The 19,789-nt window shown below is 52.3% G+C and overlaps 1 protein-coding gene across 1 annotated transcript; it reads left to right on the forward strand.

Annotated features, from left to right (window-relative positions):
* Window positions 1-1,221: 1,221 nt before the first annotated feature.
* On the forward strand, window positions 1,222-17,942 carry LOC309600788 (olfactory receptor 14A16-like; the record flags this gene model as incomplete). The annotated part of the gene is made up of 2 exons (XM_082333375.1): window positions 1,222-2,130; window positions 17,295-17,942. 2 exons carry the CDS (start codon window positions 1,222-1,224, stop codon window positions 17,940-17,942), a joined length of 1,557 nt encoding a protein of 518 aa, XP_082189501.1.
* Between the last annotated feature and the right edge of the window lie 1,847 nt (window positions 17,943-19,789).

Here is a 19,789-nt window from a genome sequence, read left to right on the forward strand (position 1 = left end):
GCCCCTTTCCCCCTGACCTGGGGCTGAGGGTGACTGCCCTGCACTGTCACTGTCCGGGAGGTGGTGCGCAGTGCTGGGTAAGCGAAAGGCTTTCCTGAGTGCCCCCTGTCTCTCTCCTTGCCTCCCTCAGCTGCTCTTGGTCTTAATGTCAGGCTCTCTGGGAATGGGAGTTTCAGCTGCAGAGTCAGGCACTGATCTTGGGGGTCCTCCCATTTGGGTGTGTTTATGGCAATGAGGTGTCCCAGCTTTCCTCTAACCTGTGATGCTCTGGGCAATGCAGTCTGTGAGGCTCGAGAATGAGCTGACCCTCCCTTAACCAGATGCCATCATTAGCACAGCTGGCTACCTCCTTGGGGTGTCCTTCCAAGCTGTGAACTGCCTTCCAGGATGCAAACCTGCCCTATAGCACCTTTATGCTATCTGAAGGCCCCATGGAGAAGTGCAGAGATGCTACAACAGAGAAAATGCTGATGGGTTTGTGAAAAGAGCCATGTGTGTCCTAGGCTAAATGTGGGGTGCTGAGACCTTGAGAAAGGGTGAGACATTTAGTGGTCTGCACTGGATCCCTCAGCTCTCAGCAGTGTCTGGTGGCTTTTCAGGGTAAAGTGGGAGTGTGATCGCCCTGCAGCTCAGAAAGATGCAAGCCCAGGGCAGCTGGGAACAAGATGGATAAAAAGACTGGCTCTCCTCACTCTACACTAAGCCACAGGCACTCCTCTTGCCTTTCAGGACTGCCTCTGTTCTCCCTGCGTGCAGCACAAATGCTGAGGCTTTCTGACATCCAAACACACTCCCCAGGAGAGATGGAGGGAAGCTGTAAAACTAACCTCTCCAACTGCCTTCTGCCATCCCCGTTCCTTAGCACTGGGAGCTGCAGATGCTGACAGGCCCTTCTGTGCTGGGAGCAGTTTCATTTGACAAAGTCCAACACCAACACTGGACCCTGCACCCACCGTTCTCATGAACTGTTTCATGCAGAGCAGGGCTGACTCCTCGGCAGCCAGCGGGCAGAGGCCCTGCTCCTCATGGCACGTTCAGCCAGCGCCAACCTGAGCTCCAGCCACAGAGCTGAAGGAAGGTCTCCTTGAAAAGGAAAAGAGTGGGTGCGTGTGTCAGGGAGAGCGTCCAGGGGAAATGGACTTGGTTTTGCTCAGAGGAGTTCATCCTAACTTGTTGCTGCCCTTTCCCCCTTGGACAGTGCCCCATGCCCAGAGGAAAGACATGTCCAACACCAGCTCCATCACCCACTTCCTCCTCCTGGCATTCGCAGACACACGGGAGCTGCAGCTCTTGCACTTCTGGCTCTTCCTGGCCATCTACCTGGCTGCCCTCCTGGGGAACAGCCTCATCATCACTGCCATAGCCTGTGACCACCGCCTCCACACCCCCATGTACTTCTTCCTCCTCAACCTTTCTGTTCTTGACCTGGGCTCCATCTCCACCACTGTCCCCAAATCCATGGCCAATTCCCTCTGGGACACCAGGGACATCTCCTACTCAGGATGTGCTGTCCAGATCTTTGTGTTTGCTTTTTTTATTTCAGCAGAATTGTGTCTCCTCACCATCATGGCCTATGACCGCTGTGTGGCCATCTGCAAACCCCTGCACTACGGGACCCTCCTGGGCAGCAGAGCTTGTGTCCACATGGCAGCAGCTGCCTGGGGCAATGGGTTCCTCTATGCTGTGCTGCACACGGCCAATACATTTTCACTCCCCCTCTGCCAAGGCAATGCTGTGGACCAGTTCTTCTGTGAAATCCCCCACATCCTCAAGCTCTCCTGCTCAGATGCCTACCTCAGGGAGGTTGGGCTTATTGTGGTTAGTCTTTTAGTAGTATTCAGCTGTTTTGTTTTCATTGTGCTGTCCTATGTGCAGATCTTCAGGGCTGTGCTGAGGATCCCCTCTGAGCAGGGATGCCACAAAGACTTTGCCACGTGCCTCCCTCACCTGGCCGTGGTCTCCCTCTTTATCAGCACTGGAATGTTTACCTACCTGAAGCCCTCTTCCATCTCCTCCCCATCCCTGGATCTGGTGGTGGCAGTTCTGTACTCGGTGCTGCCTCCTGCAGTGAACCCCCTCATTTACAGCATGAGGAACAAGGAGCTCAAAGATGCAGTGTGGAAAATGATGACTGGATGTTTTTCTGAAGCAATAAACTGTCCATTTTCTTATGCATATCACTTATAATGTATCTTATTACAGGTACAACCTTTCTTCTGGAAGTTTGGTGGTTGTGGTATTTTTTTTTTTACTCAGTTTTACTTGTGATAATGTTGTGCACAAAGAAATGTCATTTTTCATACCATGTCTAATTCACTATCTACCTTTCTAGTGTTACCCAGAGCCTTGAAAGGAGAGCCATGTTCTCTATGCATTTAAAAAATAAAGGACCCTGCAGCGACTTTTTTGTCTGAGACTTTCCTTTTTCTGAGACTTTCTCTGGAGCTGCACGTCACTGCCTGTGTGCAGAGGTGGAGGGGGAAAGAGTCTCAGCACAGCAGCATGGCCAGGCAGCACCAGCGCTTGGTCTTTCCCGAGCTGCTCTCTTCTAAATTCCACGCTCTCTTTCTGAGCCCCTCTCTTGGTGTAGGGAAGGATTGCTCTGGCAGCTTGGTCACAGGCCTTTGTGTGGCAGTCCTGTGACTGCAGGCAGGGACAGGCAATGGGCACTTCTGTGACAGAGCTGACCTCCAGAACAGAGTTTCCATCATACAAGGGGATCTCCTGATGGCAGTGCCTGAAATCTTAGGTCTTCTACTTTTTCTCTCAAGAACGAGCCCAAGAAACGGCCCTCAAGAGGAAAACACAGCCAAACTGTTTGAGTATTCAGTGTGGGAGCACGTGGCAGTGTCCTTGCACAGCCAGGCCTCCTGCGGGAGATAGGAAGGACCAGCAGAGCAGGCTTTGGGCTGAGCCCGTGGTCGCTGGACACCCCAGGGAAGCTGCCCCAAGGCAACCGTCACAGAGCAGCCAATAACAATCACTGTTTCCAGCACTGGACTGTCACCCCACCTCGTACAGGTTGGTTATCCCTCCACAGTGGCACACCAAATGACTAGGTCAGAAGTCCATGTTTGTGTTGTACAGAGGTGAGATCACGGAGGAGATATTCCTGGAAGACATGTCAAAGCGTATTGAAGAGAGGGAGGTGATTAGAGAAAGCCAACATGGCTTCACAAAGGGCAACTTGTGCCTGACTACTCTAGCGGCCTTCTGCCATGAAGTAACTGCATTAATGGACAAGGGAAGAGCTACAGATGTCACCTGTCTAGCCTTCTGTAAGTCCTCTGATATGGTCCCCCACAACATTCTTGCTGCTGCTAAGTTGGAGACATACAGATGTGACAAATGAATTCTTAGATGGATAAGGAACTGGCTGGATGGGTGCATCCGAAGAATTATAGTCAATGGCTCCATGTCTGAGTACTAGTACTAGTGCTAGTACTCACCAAGTGGTGTCTCTCAAGGGTGCATACTGGGACCAGTACTGTTTAATACCTTCATCAGTGACATACATAGTCAGTGGGATTGAGTGCACCCTCAGCAAGTTTGCAGATGACACCAAGCTGAGTAGGACAGTTGATTCGCTTGAGGGGAGGGACGACATCCTGAGGGACCTTGACAGGCTGAGTTGTAGGTCTGTGCAAACGTCATGAAGTTCAACAAGGCCAAGTGCAAGGCCCTGCAACTAGGTCGGGGCAATCCCCACTGTCAGTAGCGACTGGAAGATGAATGGATTGAGAGCAGCCCTGCAGAGAAATACTTGGGGATATTGGTGGGTAAAAACTTGGACATGGGCCGGCAATGTGTGCTTGCAGCCCAGAAAGCCAACCATATCCTGGGCTGCCAAAAAAATCATATCCAGCAGGTGGAGAGAGGTGATTCTCCCCTCTAACAAGTAATGAGAAAGGGGAGACAATCACTTCAACTCACTCTTTTGGCAAGGCTCCTCTTTATATGTTCTAGGACACTGCTGGCCACCTTTGCTACCAGGTCTCACTGCTGGGTCCTGTTTTGCCTTCTGTCCCCCAGCACCACCAGGGCCTTTTCCGCAGAGCTGCTCCCCAGCCAGGCAGTCCCCAGCCCCTGCAACTGCAGGCTGCTAGGCTGTCCCAGGTGCAAGACCTGGTGTCCCGATTTAACCCCAGCTGGCAACTAATCACCACACATCCGCTCACTCACTCCCTGCCTCCAGTGGGATGGGGGAAGAATTGGAAGGGGAAAAGTAGAAAGAAACTCATGGCTTGAGATTTAACCAGTTTAATAACTAAAAAGAAATAATAATAATAATAATAATAATAATAATAATAATAATAATAATAATAACAACAAAGAAAAGTAAGGAAAGAGGAAAAAATCAAGGAAAGCGAGAGGAAAATAAAACCCAAGAAAAACAAGGGATTCAAATGAAAACAGTTGGTCAAATACAACTGACTGATGTGTAGCCAGTCCTCAGTCAGAGGCCCTCCCCGCCAACCTCCCCTCCCCGCCCTGTTTTATTGCTGAGCATGACGTCATACGGTCTGGAAGATCCCTTTGGTCAGTTGGGGTCAGCTGTCCCAACTGTGTCCCCTCCCAACTTCTTGTGCACCTCCACCCTACTCATTGGTGGGGTGGAGTGAGAAGCAGAAAAGGCCTTGACGCTGTGTAAGCACTGCTCAGCAGTAACTGAAACATCTGTTTTCAACACTATTTTCATCACAAATCCAAAACATAGCCCCATACAAGCTACTATGAAGAAGTTAAACTCTATCCCAGCCAAAACCAGTACATCTGGGCTTTGTCCTTCTCCTATCTCATGAAGTTCCTGACAGGACAGTCCTTCTGCCTGTCAGGTTTGCCCTGAATGGCATCCCTAGGGCACAGGAATGGTCCCCCCAATATAGTGCCATCGACAAACGTGGTGACAGTTGCCTCCTCTGGGTCATGGATACAGGTGTTAAACTGCACAGGGCTCAGGAGAGTCCCCTGTGCTGCCCCACAATGCCCCAGTATGTCCCACTGGCCTCCAGGTAGGGTATGACCCCTTCTCCACTGCTCTCTCAGCCTCATCATCCAACTGGTGTTTCACCCATCTGTTTGTCGACCCATCCAGACTGTAATGGCCCAATGTGGGTACAAGGATATCGAGGGAGACCATGACAGAAGTCTTGCTGGAGTGGAGGTAAAGGACATCCACTGTTGTCCCCTCGTGCATAAAAGCAGTTCCTTCATCAGGAAGGCCATCAGGTTGGTGAGGCAGAATTTACCCTTGGCTAATCCATGCTGACTGCATTTGGACACCTTCTGCTCTTTGAGGTGCCCAGCAATGTCCCCCAAGAGCACTCATGGGAAGGCTCGCTCCTCCCCCAAGTGAGCTTGTACAGCCTGGGGTTCCCGGGGTTGCGCTTTTGGCCTCTTTCAAAGATGGCTGCAACATTGGCTTGTCCTCACTCCCAAGAGACATCTAGCAATCCCGTGACCTTTCAAAAGGGATATTCCAATAAAATATCGATCTTCCAGTGTCACTTCATTGCCACTGTTCTGTCTGTTATACAATGTATTGAATTTAAATTTAAATTAAATTTAAATTTAATTTACTACAATAATTTTATTTTTATCTTCCATATATTTTCATCTCTCTTGATAGAAGAACCATTTCTAATGTCATCTTTTCAGATGCAGACTGCCCAGACAAAAGCCCTTTCCCTTATACTCCAGGTTTCTCCTCCCCTTACACTTTGTTCATTCAGATTCCTCTCACCCATCCAATTGCTGCTTTGACATCAGGGAGTTAAAAGTTTGCCTGTCTTGCAGCAGTCTAATTGTCTCCTTGGCCAACTCTTTAATTATGTTTATATGTCTCTTCTTTGTATCTCCCTACCTGAAATAGCTCTCCCTAGATTATCCCCTGTAGAAAGGCATCCTCCTTAGAGGCAGCATGGACTTAGCAGATGCTTGCAGAGTCTGTTTTGTTTATGGAACTTGACCGTGCTTGACTTTTCCTTTGCTTGCAAATAGGAGAAACCCTCCCGTGCCTGTGTGCAGCCAGGTCTCTAAGGAGAGCAGGGGGCAGATGGTGCAAAGGAGCTGTACCATCCAGCTGCAGAGATCAATGGAGAAGTCTGCTGTAAGGAAAAGTCCCAGGTGGGCAAGGAGAGAAATGGTGGGGTTGGGGAGGTGAGGTGGGAGGCTGTCAGAGCTCAAGGGACAGCTTCTCCTACCAGTCCACACCTCCGGAGGAGACACCCTGCAGCAATATCTATTGGAGAATGCTGCCGTCACCTCTTCTCTAAACTGAAAAATAATAAACTACACCCTTGGAAATAAAACCTCATTTTTATTAGAATCTCTTTGAAATCTTTCCCCATAACTATGCTAGGAAACAGCTCCAATTATCTGTACAACTCTTAAATACTTGATGAAACTTATGGGAAGAGACATGGCTCGTTAGAGCTTGCTTTCTTTCAATGAGCCCCATGGAGTATTTGTGGTGAGTCCTTCAGCTTCAGATACTGAGAGGAGATTGCACAAACCTCTCCAAGAGTCAGCATCAAAAGCAAAACCCAAAGTACCCTGAAGTATTAATGAGTCCCATTACTGGCAAAGCCTCCCCAGGGACTCGTTAAAGCGGATAATTGGTGGTGCTGATTGCTGGCAGTTCAGAGGCTGAGGAAACCTTTTTTGTTTGTTCGTTTTAAATGAAGCAGCAAGGCCAAACCCTCACCCCCAGGCAATGGGAGGGCAGATCCTGTCCCTCATGTGTGGGTCAGGACTCTTCCTGGGGGCAGTGGGATGTGAAGGTGAGCAATGCCAAGTACAGGACAACTGTGCACCTCCTGGTTACCTAAGAAGAGGCAAGGAGCAAACCAAGTCCAGAGCCTCAAAATCAAGTTTTGCCTAGTCCAGATGTGGCCGCACCGGTGCTGAGCCGAGGGGGATGATAACCCTCTTGTCTGGGTGGCCACAGTCCTCCTACTGCAGCCCTGTATGCAGTTGGCCTTGCTCACTCTTTCTGGGTGGTGTTTGCTCTAGGAAATGGCATTTGAAATGATACTTCACAGGGTCAGCGTGCCTTTCTTCGTGGGGACATAACAAACCAGAACCTCGAGGTACAACAGAACACCCAAGTCAGGTGCCTGCTGCTGGCACCTATCAGGTTCTCAGGCAGAAGTGATGTCATAGTCAACATCCGAGCCATGTGTCTGCTGATGGGCAATCACCCAAAGAGACTGGAGACTAAAGTGACCTCATGCTCGCCTTCATGGCCATGTGCCTCCTCATGGTCTATGAGCTTCTCAGGCACAATTTATGTCATAATGACATCCCAACCCATCAGCCTTCTTGTGGCCTATCAACTGACCAGACAAAAGGAACCTCACCATCATCTTCCAAGCCATGAGCTTGCTGCTGGCCTTTCAGCTTCTCCCAGGAAAGCAAGGCTCCAAGATGCGTTAACGGTTACTTGGGAAGACAAACGCCATCGTTCCGTATGTCCCCCCCTTCCTTCTTCTTCCCCCAGCTTTTATTGCTGAGTGTGACGTCATATGGTATGGGATATCGCATTGGTCAGCTGGGGTCAGCTGTCCCAGCAATGTCCCCTCCCAACTTCTTGTGCACCCCCAGCCTACTCGCTGGTGGGGTGGGGTGAGGAGCAGAAAAGGCCTTGCCTCTGTGCAAGGACTGCTCAGAAAGAACGAAACCATCCCTGTGTTATCAACACTGCTTTCAGCACAAATCCAAATCAGAGCCCCATACTAGCTACTGTGAAGAAAATTGACTCTACCCCAGCCAAAACCAGCACACCTTGCCCTCCATGGCTGCCCTCCCATCACCCAGCTGTCCCACCAGGGCTCTGCAGTCCCTACGGGTGAGCGTGTTTCTGCATGCCCAGCAGAAATGACATTGCTGGGGAGGGGAGATGGCGGCAAAGTGGAAGTGCGTGGGAGGTTGGCTGGGAGATTCCTTCTGTCGCAGGAAGAAAGAGATGCCAGGAGAGGCATCGGAGCTGGGAGGCTGATTTTGAGGTCACTTCTTTTGCAGCCTGACTGAATTGCAGCGGGCAGGCAGGTACTGTGACATCATCAAGCATATCACAAACCCCAACGTGACAAGATGGCTGCTCAGGGAGGGCAGAGGTGGGTAAGACCAACGTGGTTGGGCTGTTGCTGGAAGGTCACCTCATGACAGCAACGTGATTGGCCAGGAGCAGGCAGGCATCATGAGGTCATCAAAAGCACCCGATGGGAAGGCTGCAGGCAGATGACTGAGCTGCTGGTCAGGCCCTGCCCTGGCGTGAAGCCACCTGTACCTGAAATGGGAAACTATGGGACACGGCATGAGAAACTGCGGGATGTGACAGAGACCCGTGTAAGAAGGGACTAGCAGTACAGGCAGCACGATGTGTCCCAGCTGGGTCTCACGAGTGGCTGAAGAGCAGAGACATGAGAAGAGGCCAAACTGCACGGGTCACTGGAGAGGAGCTTTGGGGAGCTTCTGGGTAGTTGAGTCTTGCAAGGCCAGCAGTGCCAGAGGAAGCCATCAGTGGTGCCATTGAAGGCCTGGATGTCCTAGGCCAAGGTATCGCAACTACCAAATGATGGGAGAAATGGAACAAACCTGAGACTGTTGGGGAAAAAGCAATTGGTGACAGCTGTTAACTGGGGAGGGGACTGGGGCACAGAAAGGGAGGGATCCAGGAGGACTGGGAGGAAGAAGCCTGTGGATGGGGCGAGGAGAGGGATGCAAGGGGCCAGCTGCAGTTTGGAAGGGGCTGCTCAGGGCTGATCCATCCAGACTCTGTGCCTGATCTCCAGGGTGTGTCCCGCCTTCTTATTAAACTCTGCTCCTGGCTATTTGCTGTGTGAACATACTCAATTGTGTGTGTGTGCGCGTGCGTGTGCACATGTGTGTGTGTATGTGTCTGTGTGTCAGAGAGAAAATGCACGTACGTGCTTTGCTGGCCAACTCCAAGTGGGGCTGGCTGGCAGAAGAGGACACCAGGATGTGGAGACACCCAAGGCTGAAGTTGCCAAGTGGGTAATGGCTCCAAGACTGAGTAGGACACCTGGGCAGACCCACAACTCAGGCCCACACTGGAGGGGCCGTGGGGGTGTGTGCCCGTGGGTAGGTGCTGCAGAGGACCACCAGACCACTCATGACCTTCACAGCAGAGCAGAGAAGGGACCAGGATGGGGACAGTTGTGTTGTCCATGGTTGTGTGTGTTCTGTTGCTGGTGTGGTGGCTGTAAAGGTGCTGTTCCCTGTTGGAGCTGGTCTGTCGATGGTTGGGTATGTTCACCTTTCTTTACTTGCAGATACCGGCATTTAGCACTTTCCCTTTGGGTGACTCCACCTTGGGTGATCTCTCACTTAGCGGGGCTTCAGTCACTGCTTACCCCAGGCATGTGCTGTCCCCATAGAACCCCAAGGCTCTCCAGATCACCTCTCTGGAGAATTTCCTCTGTACTATCATATCTGAGAAAGCCCTGGGTATGTTCCTCACTGACCAGTCACCATCCCCATGGTCACCACGCAACAATGGGTGAGTCCAAATTCCAACCCTTGCTCTCTAACAGCTACTAATGGGACCACGAGCTTGTCTCTTCCAATTCCAAGAAGAAATAGGCCCTTTTGGGGTGAAATTCCTTGGGCCTGTTGCTGACATCAGGAGAAGAGTCCCAACCTCAGTCAGTGCACTGGGGTGATCCCATTTTATTGCAGAAATGCTATGAAAGTGTCAGCTCTGCCTGAGAGAAAGACAAACTTTTCCATCCGCTCCAGGATAGACAGAGCAGGTTCATTCCTCAAGAGAAGCAAGATGGATACAGACGTTTATTTAGAAGAACAATAACAACTAATAACAATACGGATAATGATAAAAAATGATAAAACAGGAAACAAAGGACAGGCCTGCAATGGGGCACTGTGGGAGTCATTCCTGACGAGTGATGGAAAATTGACCACTATTGAGAACCATCCCTAAAATAACTTTCCTGATGGACTCCTTCAGCTCCTGGTTCCTCATGCTGTAGATGAGGGGGTTCACTGCTGGAGGCACCACCGAGTACAGCACTGCAACAACCAGATCCAGAGTTGGGGAGGAGATGGAGGGGGGCTTCAGGTAGGCAAACATGGCAGTGCTGATAAACAGGGAGACCACGGCCAGGTGAGGGAGGCATGTGGAAAAGGCTTTGTGGCGTCCCTGCTCAGAGGGGATCCTCAGCACGGCCCTGAAGATCTGCACATAGGACACCACAAGGAAAACAAAACACCACCAAAATACAAAGGCAGTAAACATGACAAGCCCGAATTCCCTGAGGTAAGAGTCTGAGCAAGCAAGCTTGAGGATGTGGGGGATTTCACAGAAGAACTGGTCCACAGCATTGCCTCGGCAGAGGGGGAGTGAAAATGTATTGGCCGTGTGCAGCACAGCATTGAGAAACCCAGTGCCCCAGGCAGCTGCTGCCATGTGGACACAAGCTCTGCTGCCCAGGAGGGTCCCGTAGTGCAGGGGTTTGCAGATGGCCACACAGTGGTCATAGGCCATGATGGTGAGGAGACACAATTCTGCTGACATCAAAAACAAAAAGAAAAAAACCTGGGCAGAACATCCCGAGTAGGAAATGGCCCTGGTGTCCCAGAGGGAATTGGCCATGGCTTTGGAGACAGTGGTGGAGATGGAGCCAAGGTCAAGAACAGAGAGATTAAGGAGGAAGAAGTACATGGGGGTGTGGAGGCGGTGGTCGCAGGCTACAGCGGTGATGATGAGGCCATTGCCCAGGAGGGCAGCCAGGTAGATGCCCTGGAAGAGCCAGAAGTGCAAGAGCTGCAGCTCCCGTGTGTCTGCAAATGCCAGGAGGAGGAACTGGGTGATGGAGCTGCCGTTGGACATTTTGTCCCTCTGGGCATGAGGACCTATCCAAGGAGGAAAAGTCACTGACAGTTTAGAGGAGACTTCTCTGAGGAAAAAAACATGGCATTATTCATAGAAAACTCCCTCCCTGAGCTGAATAGATACCCCTGAAAAGATACCCCTGGGCAGGACCCCCAGAGTCCGTGTCAGAACAAAAACTGACCCACATCCCCACCCCAACCCCAGAGAGCAAGAGTACCACGGACAGGTGGAGAAACAGGCAAGAACACTGCAATGCTTCAGAAAAAATGAAGCAAGGACAGAAAGGCGTGCGGACATGCTGTGAAGCCTCCTTACCCAGCTGTGCTCACTGCTGCTCAGCTGATGACACTGTAGGGCAAGTGCTTTTAGCATCTTCTTTGTGTACCACATTCCAAGAAGCCTTCAGCTGGAGGCCCAGCTGCTGAGGTGGTGACTCATGACCTGGACCCCACGGCTTTGGGGGCAGAGGCTCTGATGGGTAGGAGAGGAGTCTGGGGGTTGCATTGGGAACTGTGGCTGGACTGCAGGGGCTGGCAGGGAGATGCCTGAATCCCCACTCCCACAGCATTGCTGGCAGCAGCTCCCTCTCGCTCCCTGCCCATGTCTCTGAGGCCTAGAGCTGTCCCTTCTGGGAGCAGTTTCTCTGTCCCCACGTCTCCTCCCTCTCCATGCTCACAGAGTCCATCCAACCTGCTATGTGCTCAGCTCTGCCCTGCAGGCACCTCCTGGCAGCAGGGCACTGCCCAGGGGCATCTCTGTGTGTGCAGGGGCTAAGGAGCAGCTCAGACAAGTCCTAGTGAGAACTGGGGTCTCATTGCCTACTCCAGGGCAGAGAAATAAATTCCCATCTCCCACTGCCCACCCAGCCAAGCAAGAGTGGAAGAACTGAGAGCACAGAATCCTTCCCTGTCAGGTAAATGCTGCTCCAATGTCCTCCAGAAGGACCCTCTGCAAATGTCCTCGGAGTGATCTGGAGCTGTGAGCAGCCCTCATCCAAACAGGTCCCTCTCAACAGCAGAAGCACCCTGCCCTGCCCTGCCAGGGCTCACTCCTTCTACCCACAGCTTCTCCCCATAGCGCCGTTGGGAGCTCCCCGGGCAGGCTGCGTGCTGACCCTGGCAGGCGGCAGAGTCCCTGCCCCAGCACACAGCCCCTGGGGTGCAGGGACCCTGCTTGGAAGGACAGCCCTGGGCACCCCTGGCTGCACACCCACCTTCACACCCCTGCAGCCATCCCTGGGAGAAGGCAGCCATCACAGCCAGTCCTCTGAGGGTGCAGTGGGGAATCCTTGTTCTGGAGCATGTCCTTGTCCTCTGCACTAGCGAAACTCTGAGGGTCCTCCTGACACATTCCATAAGCTGTGGCATGTGCCAGCTTTAGAAGGTCTTTCCAGAAACCACAGCTGTGCTGCCTTACACCCAGAGACTTACTGTATTCGGGGCTGTGAAGATTTCTTCCCGTAGTGAGCTCTCAGCTCTCCTTCCCCTCCAGATTGCCGTCTCTCTCTTCCCCACTCCTCTCCCCTCGGTGCCTGCAGGCAGTGCCCTCAGCTCTGCTGCGCTTTGCAGAGGAGCTGCTCCTGGGCAGAGCTGTCCCTCTGCAGTGCTGCCCACTTGCCATCAGCTCCCTCCATCCCAGGAGCCCAGCCCAGCTCAGCAGCAGAGGCCCAGCCCAAGGCACCACTTTCTCTGCCCCCTCTGGACTCCTTTGAGATGTCCCTGGGGCTCCAAGGGCTGACAGCTCCTGCAAGACAGCTTGGTCCTTCCAGGGGAATGTGTTTTGAAAGCAACTCAGGTAATCATGGACAATCCCTCATAAAACTGTGGAGAGAGACAAATTCCAGCAGCATGGTTTGTCCTACCAGAGCATGGCTGACTGCAAGAGGTGTAAATGTTCCTCCCTGGACACCCCCATTCCTGTACCATAGCAAAAAGACACACAGACAGGGAAAGGGAGGGGTTGGCTTCCCCTGTGCCAGGCAGGGCTTCAGCTGAGGCAACACAGGCATCTCATCCCAAGCTGGAAACCCTGGGCCTGAAGTGGCATCCAGCTCCCCCCATGCACCCCACACGCCAAAGGGAATCCTCTGGTTCAGTTCAGGAGGGCATAAAAGAGTGGCCTGCATGTGAGCTCCTGCTCTGAGCCCCTTGGCTTCATTCAGTGGGGACTCGGGTGCTCACACACAGACACTTGGTGATGACTGAGGTGCCAGGGGTGGTCCAAGACGTGGGCAAGTGTTTGCAAGCTCTGATGGAAAATCTCTGAGAACACCCACATTCTTCTGAGCATCAGCTGAGGGCCCGAGGGGGAACGGGGATATCCTTTGCCACCCACGGTGACACCAGCCACCTACGTGCCTTTGTCAAGTATCTCCCTGGAGCATGCAGAGCTATTGAGGTAACCAAATGGAGGACTGCCCCAGACAGAGACCCAGGTCTCTCTCTATCCACCGTACTCACCAGAGCTCCAGTCACTGCGAAGCTAAGTCGCATCCACATCCCTGCACTGAATACATCGGGGCTCTCATTTTAATGGCATAAAGAAAGGCTCGAGTGCCATGCCAGGTGTCTGGGGTGCCAAACACAACTGCACTCAGCAGGCAAACACAGCACAGGATCTCCAGAAAAGCTGTGCCCTCTGCTGTGGGGCAGACAGCCCAGGGCCTGGTGCCTGTGTGCCACCTGAACACCAATACCACAGCACAGATGCAAGGTCTGTCCCATCTACACCCAGGGGCACTGCAGGACTGGGAGGCAGATCACACCAGGGTGCCCTCCCCTCTCCCTGTGCTCTCAGCCCTTGGCCATTTTTTCTCTCAGTCTCTGAGATTCACCTGCCTGATGCTATGAAGAGGGAAGGTGACAACAATGTTCACAGAGTGGCTGGATCAAAGTCTGTTACCCCCAGAGACTTTCTCTGAAGCCCCCCGTCCTCCCTGCAGTTTGTCTTGCAAGCCCCACAGCTCTGCAGAGTTCATGCAGAAACACCAAAGCCCTCTCTGGGCCAGGTGTCATTGCCCAGCCCTGCTCCTCTGCCCTTGGAGACATCAGGGTTTGCTCTCTTTGTGGGCACCTCATCTCCTCCTTACCTTGCCATCTGCCAAACACTCCAGCACGTCTGTGCCCTGAAGCAAAGCCTTTCCATATGTTTGGTCTTGGGCCCTTGCTCCCATGTTTTCCTGGAACAAGTTGGTGCCGCAGCCCAAACGTGCGCAGGCAGGAGGAGCAGGGGAACAGATAGGAGAAACTGGACCCTCACAGCCCTGTGAATTTTGTGGATTAAATTAGATGTGGTGGGACAGCTTGCTCACCTGAGGTGCTGCAATGGAGGGAGACAGGCTCTGCCAGAAAGAGTAGCAGGGCGGATGAGGAGGGGAGGATGCCTCCTTTGCGAAGGAGCAGGTCAGATGTCAGGAGCTCCCGTATGGGAAGGACAATGGGTAGGATTTGCTTTGTCACTGGGGATTAGAAGAGCCAGCAAGGGTGTGTGGTGGGCTGAGCTTGGCTGTCTGCCAGGTGCCCACCAAGCCGCTCTGTCACTCCCCTTCCTCACCAGGACAAGGCAGAAAATATGACAAAACGCTCATGAGTCGAGATAAGGACAAGGAGATCACTCCCTTGGTACTGTCATGGGCAAAATAGACTCAACCTGGAGAACTTAAGTGAATTGATTGCCAATTAAACAGAACAGAATAATGAGAACTAAGAACAAATCTCAAAACCCCTTACCCCCACCCCTCCCTTCTTCCCAGGCTCAGCCTCACTCCTGACTTCTTTCCCTCCTTCCCCCAAGCAGCACAGGGGGATGGTGAATGCAGGCTGCAATCAGCTGATAATGCTTTGTCTCTGCTGCTCCTTCCTCCTCATGCTCTTCCCCTGCTCCAGCGTGGGGTCCCTCCTGCGGGATCCAGTCCTTCATGAACCTCTCCAGCATGGGTCCCTCCCATGAGCTGCAGTTCTTCACAAACTACTCCAGCATGGGTCCTTTCCCCAGGGTGCAGTCCTTCAGGAACAGACTTGCTCCAGCACAGGTCCCCCACAGGGTCACAGGTCTTGCCAGAAAACCTGCTTCTGTGTGGGCTCCTCTCCACAGGCTGCAGTTCCTCCCAGGAGCCTGCTCCAGCACGGGCTGTCCATGAGGTTAAATCTCCCTTCAGGGCACTTCCACCTGGTACTTACATGGAGTTACTTACTTACATGGAGTTACTTCCATGCTACCTGCCTTGTCTTTATAATGTTGGACACCTAAAGGATAGGTGGTTTTTAGTGTCAGAGTAATCTCCTTAGTTTTCCTGGGGTTTGTCAATGAAGTTCAGGACACAGTTCAACTCATTGCAGAAATGGATTTCTAAAGGTAGAGGAGAGGAATCGATTCCTCTTCTGCCCTTGCAAGGGGAGCCCTGACTGACAAATCAACACCTGGCTTCTTCATTGCAGACCTCTGGGAGATTTGCAGAGATCATTCATTGCTGTCTAAGGGCCACGTGACTGTCTCCTTCTGCTCCAGAAGGAAGCCAATGTCCTGAGGGTTTGGTGCTAAAACTGGCAACATTGTGAAGGCCTCTCTGCCCATCTTAGTGCATCTCAAAAAAGGACAAGGTATCTCTCTTTGGGTGGAATTGTTCCTCCCAAGCTGAGAGAGAGGGATTTCATTCTTCAAGGCTTTGGGAGTCTCCTCTTTGATGACATGGAAGAAGACTTTCCTCTCCCTGAGTACAGATAGCCTCTTAGTTCCCCTTTCTCCACAGCGCTCATGGAAATGGGCTTCTATAGGTACATTAACCAGAAAAGGAAGGTTAAGGAAAGTGGACCCCCTCTGATGAGCAGAAGTGGTGAGCTGGTAACAACAGCCGAGGTGAAGGCTGAGGTACTCAACAACTTCTTTGCCTCAGTCTTCACTGGCAACCTCTCTCCTCACACCTCCCAAGTCAATGGGCCATGCGATGCGGATCGGGAGGGCAGAGGTCCTCCCACTGTAAGAGAAGATCAGGTTCGTGACCACCTGAGGAGCCTGAACGTCCATAAGTCTATGGGTCCTGATGAGATGCATCCCAGAGTCCTGAGGGAATTGACAGATGTACTTGCTAAGCCACTCTCCATGATATTTGAAGAGTCATGGCAGTCAGGTGAAGTCCCTGGGGACTGGAAAAAGGGGAATATTGCAGCCATTTTTAAAAAGGGTAAAAAGGAGGACCCTGGGAACTACTGACCTGTCAGCCTCCGCTCTGTGCCTGGGAAGATCACGGAACAGATCCCCCTAGAAGCTATGCTAAGGCACATGGAGGAAAGGGAGGTGATTTGGGACAGCCAGCATGGATTCACCAAGGGCAAGTCCTGCCTGACCAACCTAGTGGCCTTCTGTGAAGGAGTAACTACATCAGTGGACAAGGGAAGAGCTATGGATGTGATCTATCTGGACTTCTTTAAGGCCTTTGACACGGTCCCCCACAATATCCTTCTCTCTAAATTGGAAGGATATGGATTTGATGGGTGGACTGTTCGGTGGATAAGGAATTGGCTGGATAGTCACCTCCAGAGGGTAGTGGTCAATGGCTCGATGTCCAGATGGAGAACAGTGACGAGTGGTGTCCCTCAGGGGCCTGTTCTGGGGCCAGTGCTGTTCAATGTCTTCATCAATGACACAGACAGTGAGATCGAGTGCACCCTCAGCAAGTTTGCAGATGACACCAAGCTGAGTGGTGCAGTCAACACACCTGAGGGACAGGATGCCATCCAGAGGGACCTGGACAAGCTGGAGAGGTGGGCCTGTGTGAACCTCATGAGGTTCAACAAGGCCAAGCGCAAGGTCCTGCACCTGGGTCAGGGCAATCCCTGGTATCAGTACAGGCTGGGGGATGAAGGGATTGAGAGCAGCCCTGCCGAGAAGGACTTGGAGGTACCAATAGACAGAAAGCCGGACGTGAGCTGGCAATGTGCTCTCACAGCCCAGAAAGCCCACTGTATCCCAGGCTGCATCAGAAGTGTGGCCAGCAGGTCGAGGGAGGGGATTCTGCCCCTCTACTCTGCTCTGGTGAGACCCCACCGGAGTACTGTGTCCAGCTCTGGGGTCCTCCGCACAAGAAGGATATCGACCTGTTGGAGCGGGTCCAGAGAAGGGCCACAAAAATGATCAGAGGGATGGAGCGCCTCTCTTATGAGGAAAGGCTGAAAGAGCTGGGGTTGTTCAGCCTGGAGAAGAGAAGGCCACAGGGAGACCTTATTGCGGCCTTTCAGTACTTAAAGGGGGCTTAGACGAAAGATGGGGACAGACTTTTTAGCAGGGCCAATAGTGATAGGACAAGGGGTGATGGTTTTAAACTAAAAGAGGGTAGATTCAGACTAGATCTAAGGAAGAACTTTTTTACAATGTGGGTGGTGAAATGTGGGTGGGTTTCCTGCGGGCAGATGGCAGGATCTCCTTCCTGGGCTGTGCTGCCCAGCTGTATTGCCTGGTTTTGCTGGGCAGCATTGAATGCCTTCTCCTGGCTGCCATGGCCTACGACCACTGCATAGCCATATGTGACCCCCTGCACTACACCCTCGTCATGAGCAGGGGTCTCTGCATCAGACTGGTGGTGGGGTCCTGGGTGGCTGTCGTACCGGTGCAAGTAGGACAGACCTACCAGGTGTTCACTTTGCCCTTCTGTGCATCCCATGACCTCTATCACTTTTTCTGCGATGTCCCCCCTCTGCTGGAACTGGCCTGTGCAGACACGTTCTGGAATCAAGTGATGCTATACACCATCATCCTGCTCTTCATAATCCTTCCCTTCTCCTTCATAGTTACTTCTTACATTCAAATTATTAGGGCAATTCTGAAAATGCCTTCAGGTTTGGGCAGACACAAAGCCTATTCCACCTGCTCGTCACACCTTGGGGTGGTGAGGCTCTTCTATGGCTTGGCCACAGTTGTCTACTTAAAGCGACGGTCAAGGGATTCGGTAGATACCGACAAATACCTTGCCCTGTTTTACACAGTTGTGACCCCCATGTTTAACCCTGTCATCTATAGCCTGAGGAATAAGGAAGTGAGAATTGCCTTGAGAAGACTCCTATGGACAAAGTGATGCTACCGAGGATGTAAAATAGTCCCAAGCAGTACCAAAAGTCCCACTGGGTTATGTGGTTGCCTGAACAAAGCATCCCATATTTGCTCAAACAAAACCATGTGTCCAGCCTGGCTTTCATCCTCCTCAAGAAGGGGAAAGGTCTCCTGAGGCATTCCTGCTACGCCATGCCCCACCATGATATCTTTGTACTCTAGAGCACCTTCAGTGCCCCTCAAGAGTGTGATGCCAAAAGCTACTTCAAGCTGTGTCTGACCAACGTAACGTTCAAGGGAAAGAGTCAAAGCATGGTCAGTAGTCAGTAGGGCCCAGAGGGTGACACAACCGATGAAGAGATGACTGCCCTCAGGCTTGAGAAATCACTTGCTAGATGCCACAGACTATCTACAGTGTCCCCGTGTGGAATCAGCTTAAAAAAGTTAAAAGACATGAAGGTCATCTTCCCCTGCTATGCTACCCTATGACATCATGCCCATTATATAAAGCTGAGGGAAGAAGAGGGAAGGGGGGGACGTTTGGCGTGATGGCCTTTGTCTTCCCAAGTAACCGTTGTGTGTGATGGAGCCCTGCTTTCCTGGGGGTGGCTGAACACCTGCCTGCCCATGGGAAGCAGTGAATGAATTCCTTGCTTTGCTTTGCTTTGCTTTGCTTGCGCGCACGTCTTTTGCTTTCCCTATTAAACTGTCTTTATCTTAACCCATGAGTTTTCTCACTTTTACTCTTCCCATTCTCTCCCCCATCCCACCGGGGGGGAGTGAGCGAGCGGCTGTGTGGGGCTTAGTTGCTGGCTGGGTTTAAACCATGACAAAGGGCAACAAAGCTGGTGAAGGGTCTGGAGCACAAGTCTTATGAGGAGCGGCTGAGGGAGCTGGGGGTGCTCAGCCTGCAGAAGAGGAGGCTGAGGGGAGACCTTATTGCTCTCTACAACTACCTGAAAGGAGGTTGTAGCAAGGTGGGGGTCAGGCTCTTCTCCCAGGAAACAAGTGATAGGACAAGAGGAATTGGGCTCAAGTTGTGCCAGGGGAGATTTAGATTAGGTATTAGGACAAATTTCTTCACGGAGAGTGGTTAGGCATTGGAACAGGCTGCCCAGGGAAGTGGTGCAATCACAGTCCCTGGAAGTATTCAAAACCCTGTGGATGTGGTGCTTAGGGACATGGTTTAGAGGTGGACCAGGATGTTAGGTTAACAGTTGGACTTGATGACCTCAGAGGTCGTTTCCAACATTAATGATTCTATGATTCTGTAACATCCCTCTCCCCAGGCACGGTTCCTGCCTGGGGTATCATTGCCCCTGCGGCACACAGTGGTGCCTGCACAGCTCTGGGTACCCCTGACAGTGCTGGCCTGGGCGCCCCGCCGTGCCCTGGCTCTGAGAGCCCCCAGAAGCTTCCCCCTGCAGCTCTGCTCCCCTGGGTGCCCACCACTCCTCCTCCTCCTCCTCCTCCTCCTCCTCCTCCTCCACTTCCCTACTCTCACATCTCCTCTCCCCCTGGGGAAAATCTCCTCCTCAGCAGGGATGTGCAGCCGCAGCAGGGCACACTGCCAGGGACCAGGAGGTGCGTTGGTGTTAACAGCCTGGCTGGCCGGCGCTGGCCCTCGTCATCCTGGAGGAGGCTCTTGCTGGACATCTCTCTGGGGAGCCTCTGTGCCCGAGAGGCTCTCCTGGCACTCACCGATGTGGACTACATCTGCTGCCCAGAGCTGAGGAGTTGAATACAAAGCTCTGTAGCCTTGTATGCACAGAGAGGTGCAGAGCAACACTGCAAGTCTAGTCAGGACACATGGGGTGGGATCTGCTTCTGTCTGGAGAGAGCAGGCCCATGGTCCCTGTAATGCAATCCCAG

This window comes from Platalea leucorodia, assembly GCF_965183815.1.
Source record: "Platalea leucorodia genome assembly, chromosome: 25".
Classification (NCBI taxonomy): Eukaryota; Metazoa; Chordata; class Aves; order Pelecaniformes; family Threskiornithidae; genus Platalea; species Platalea leucorodia.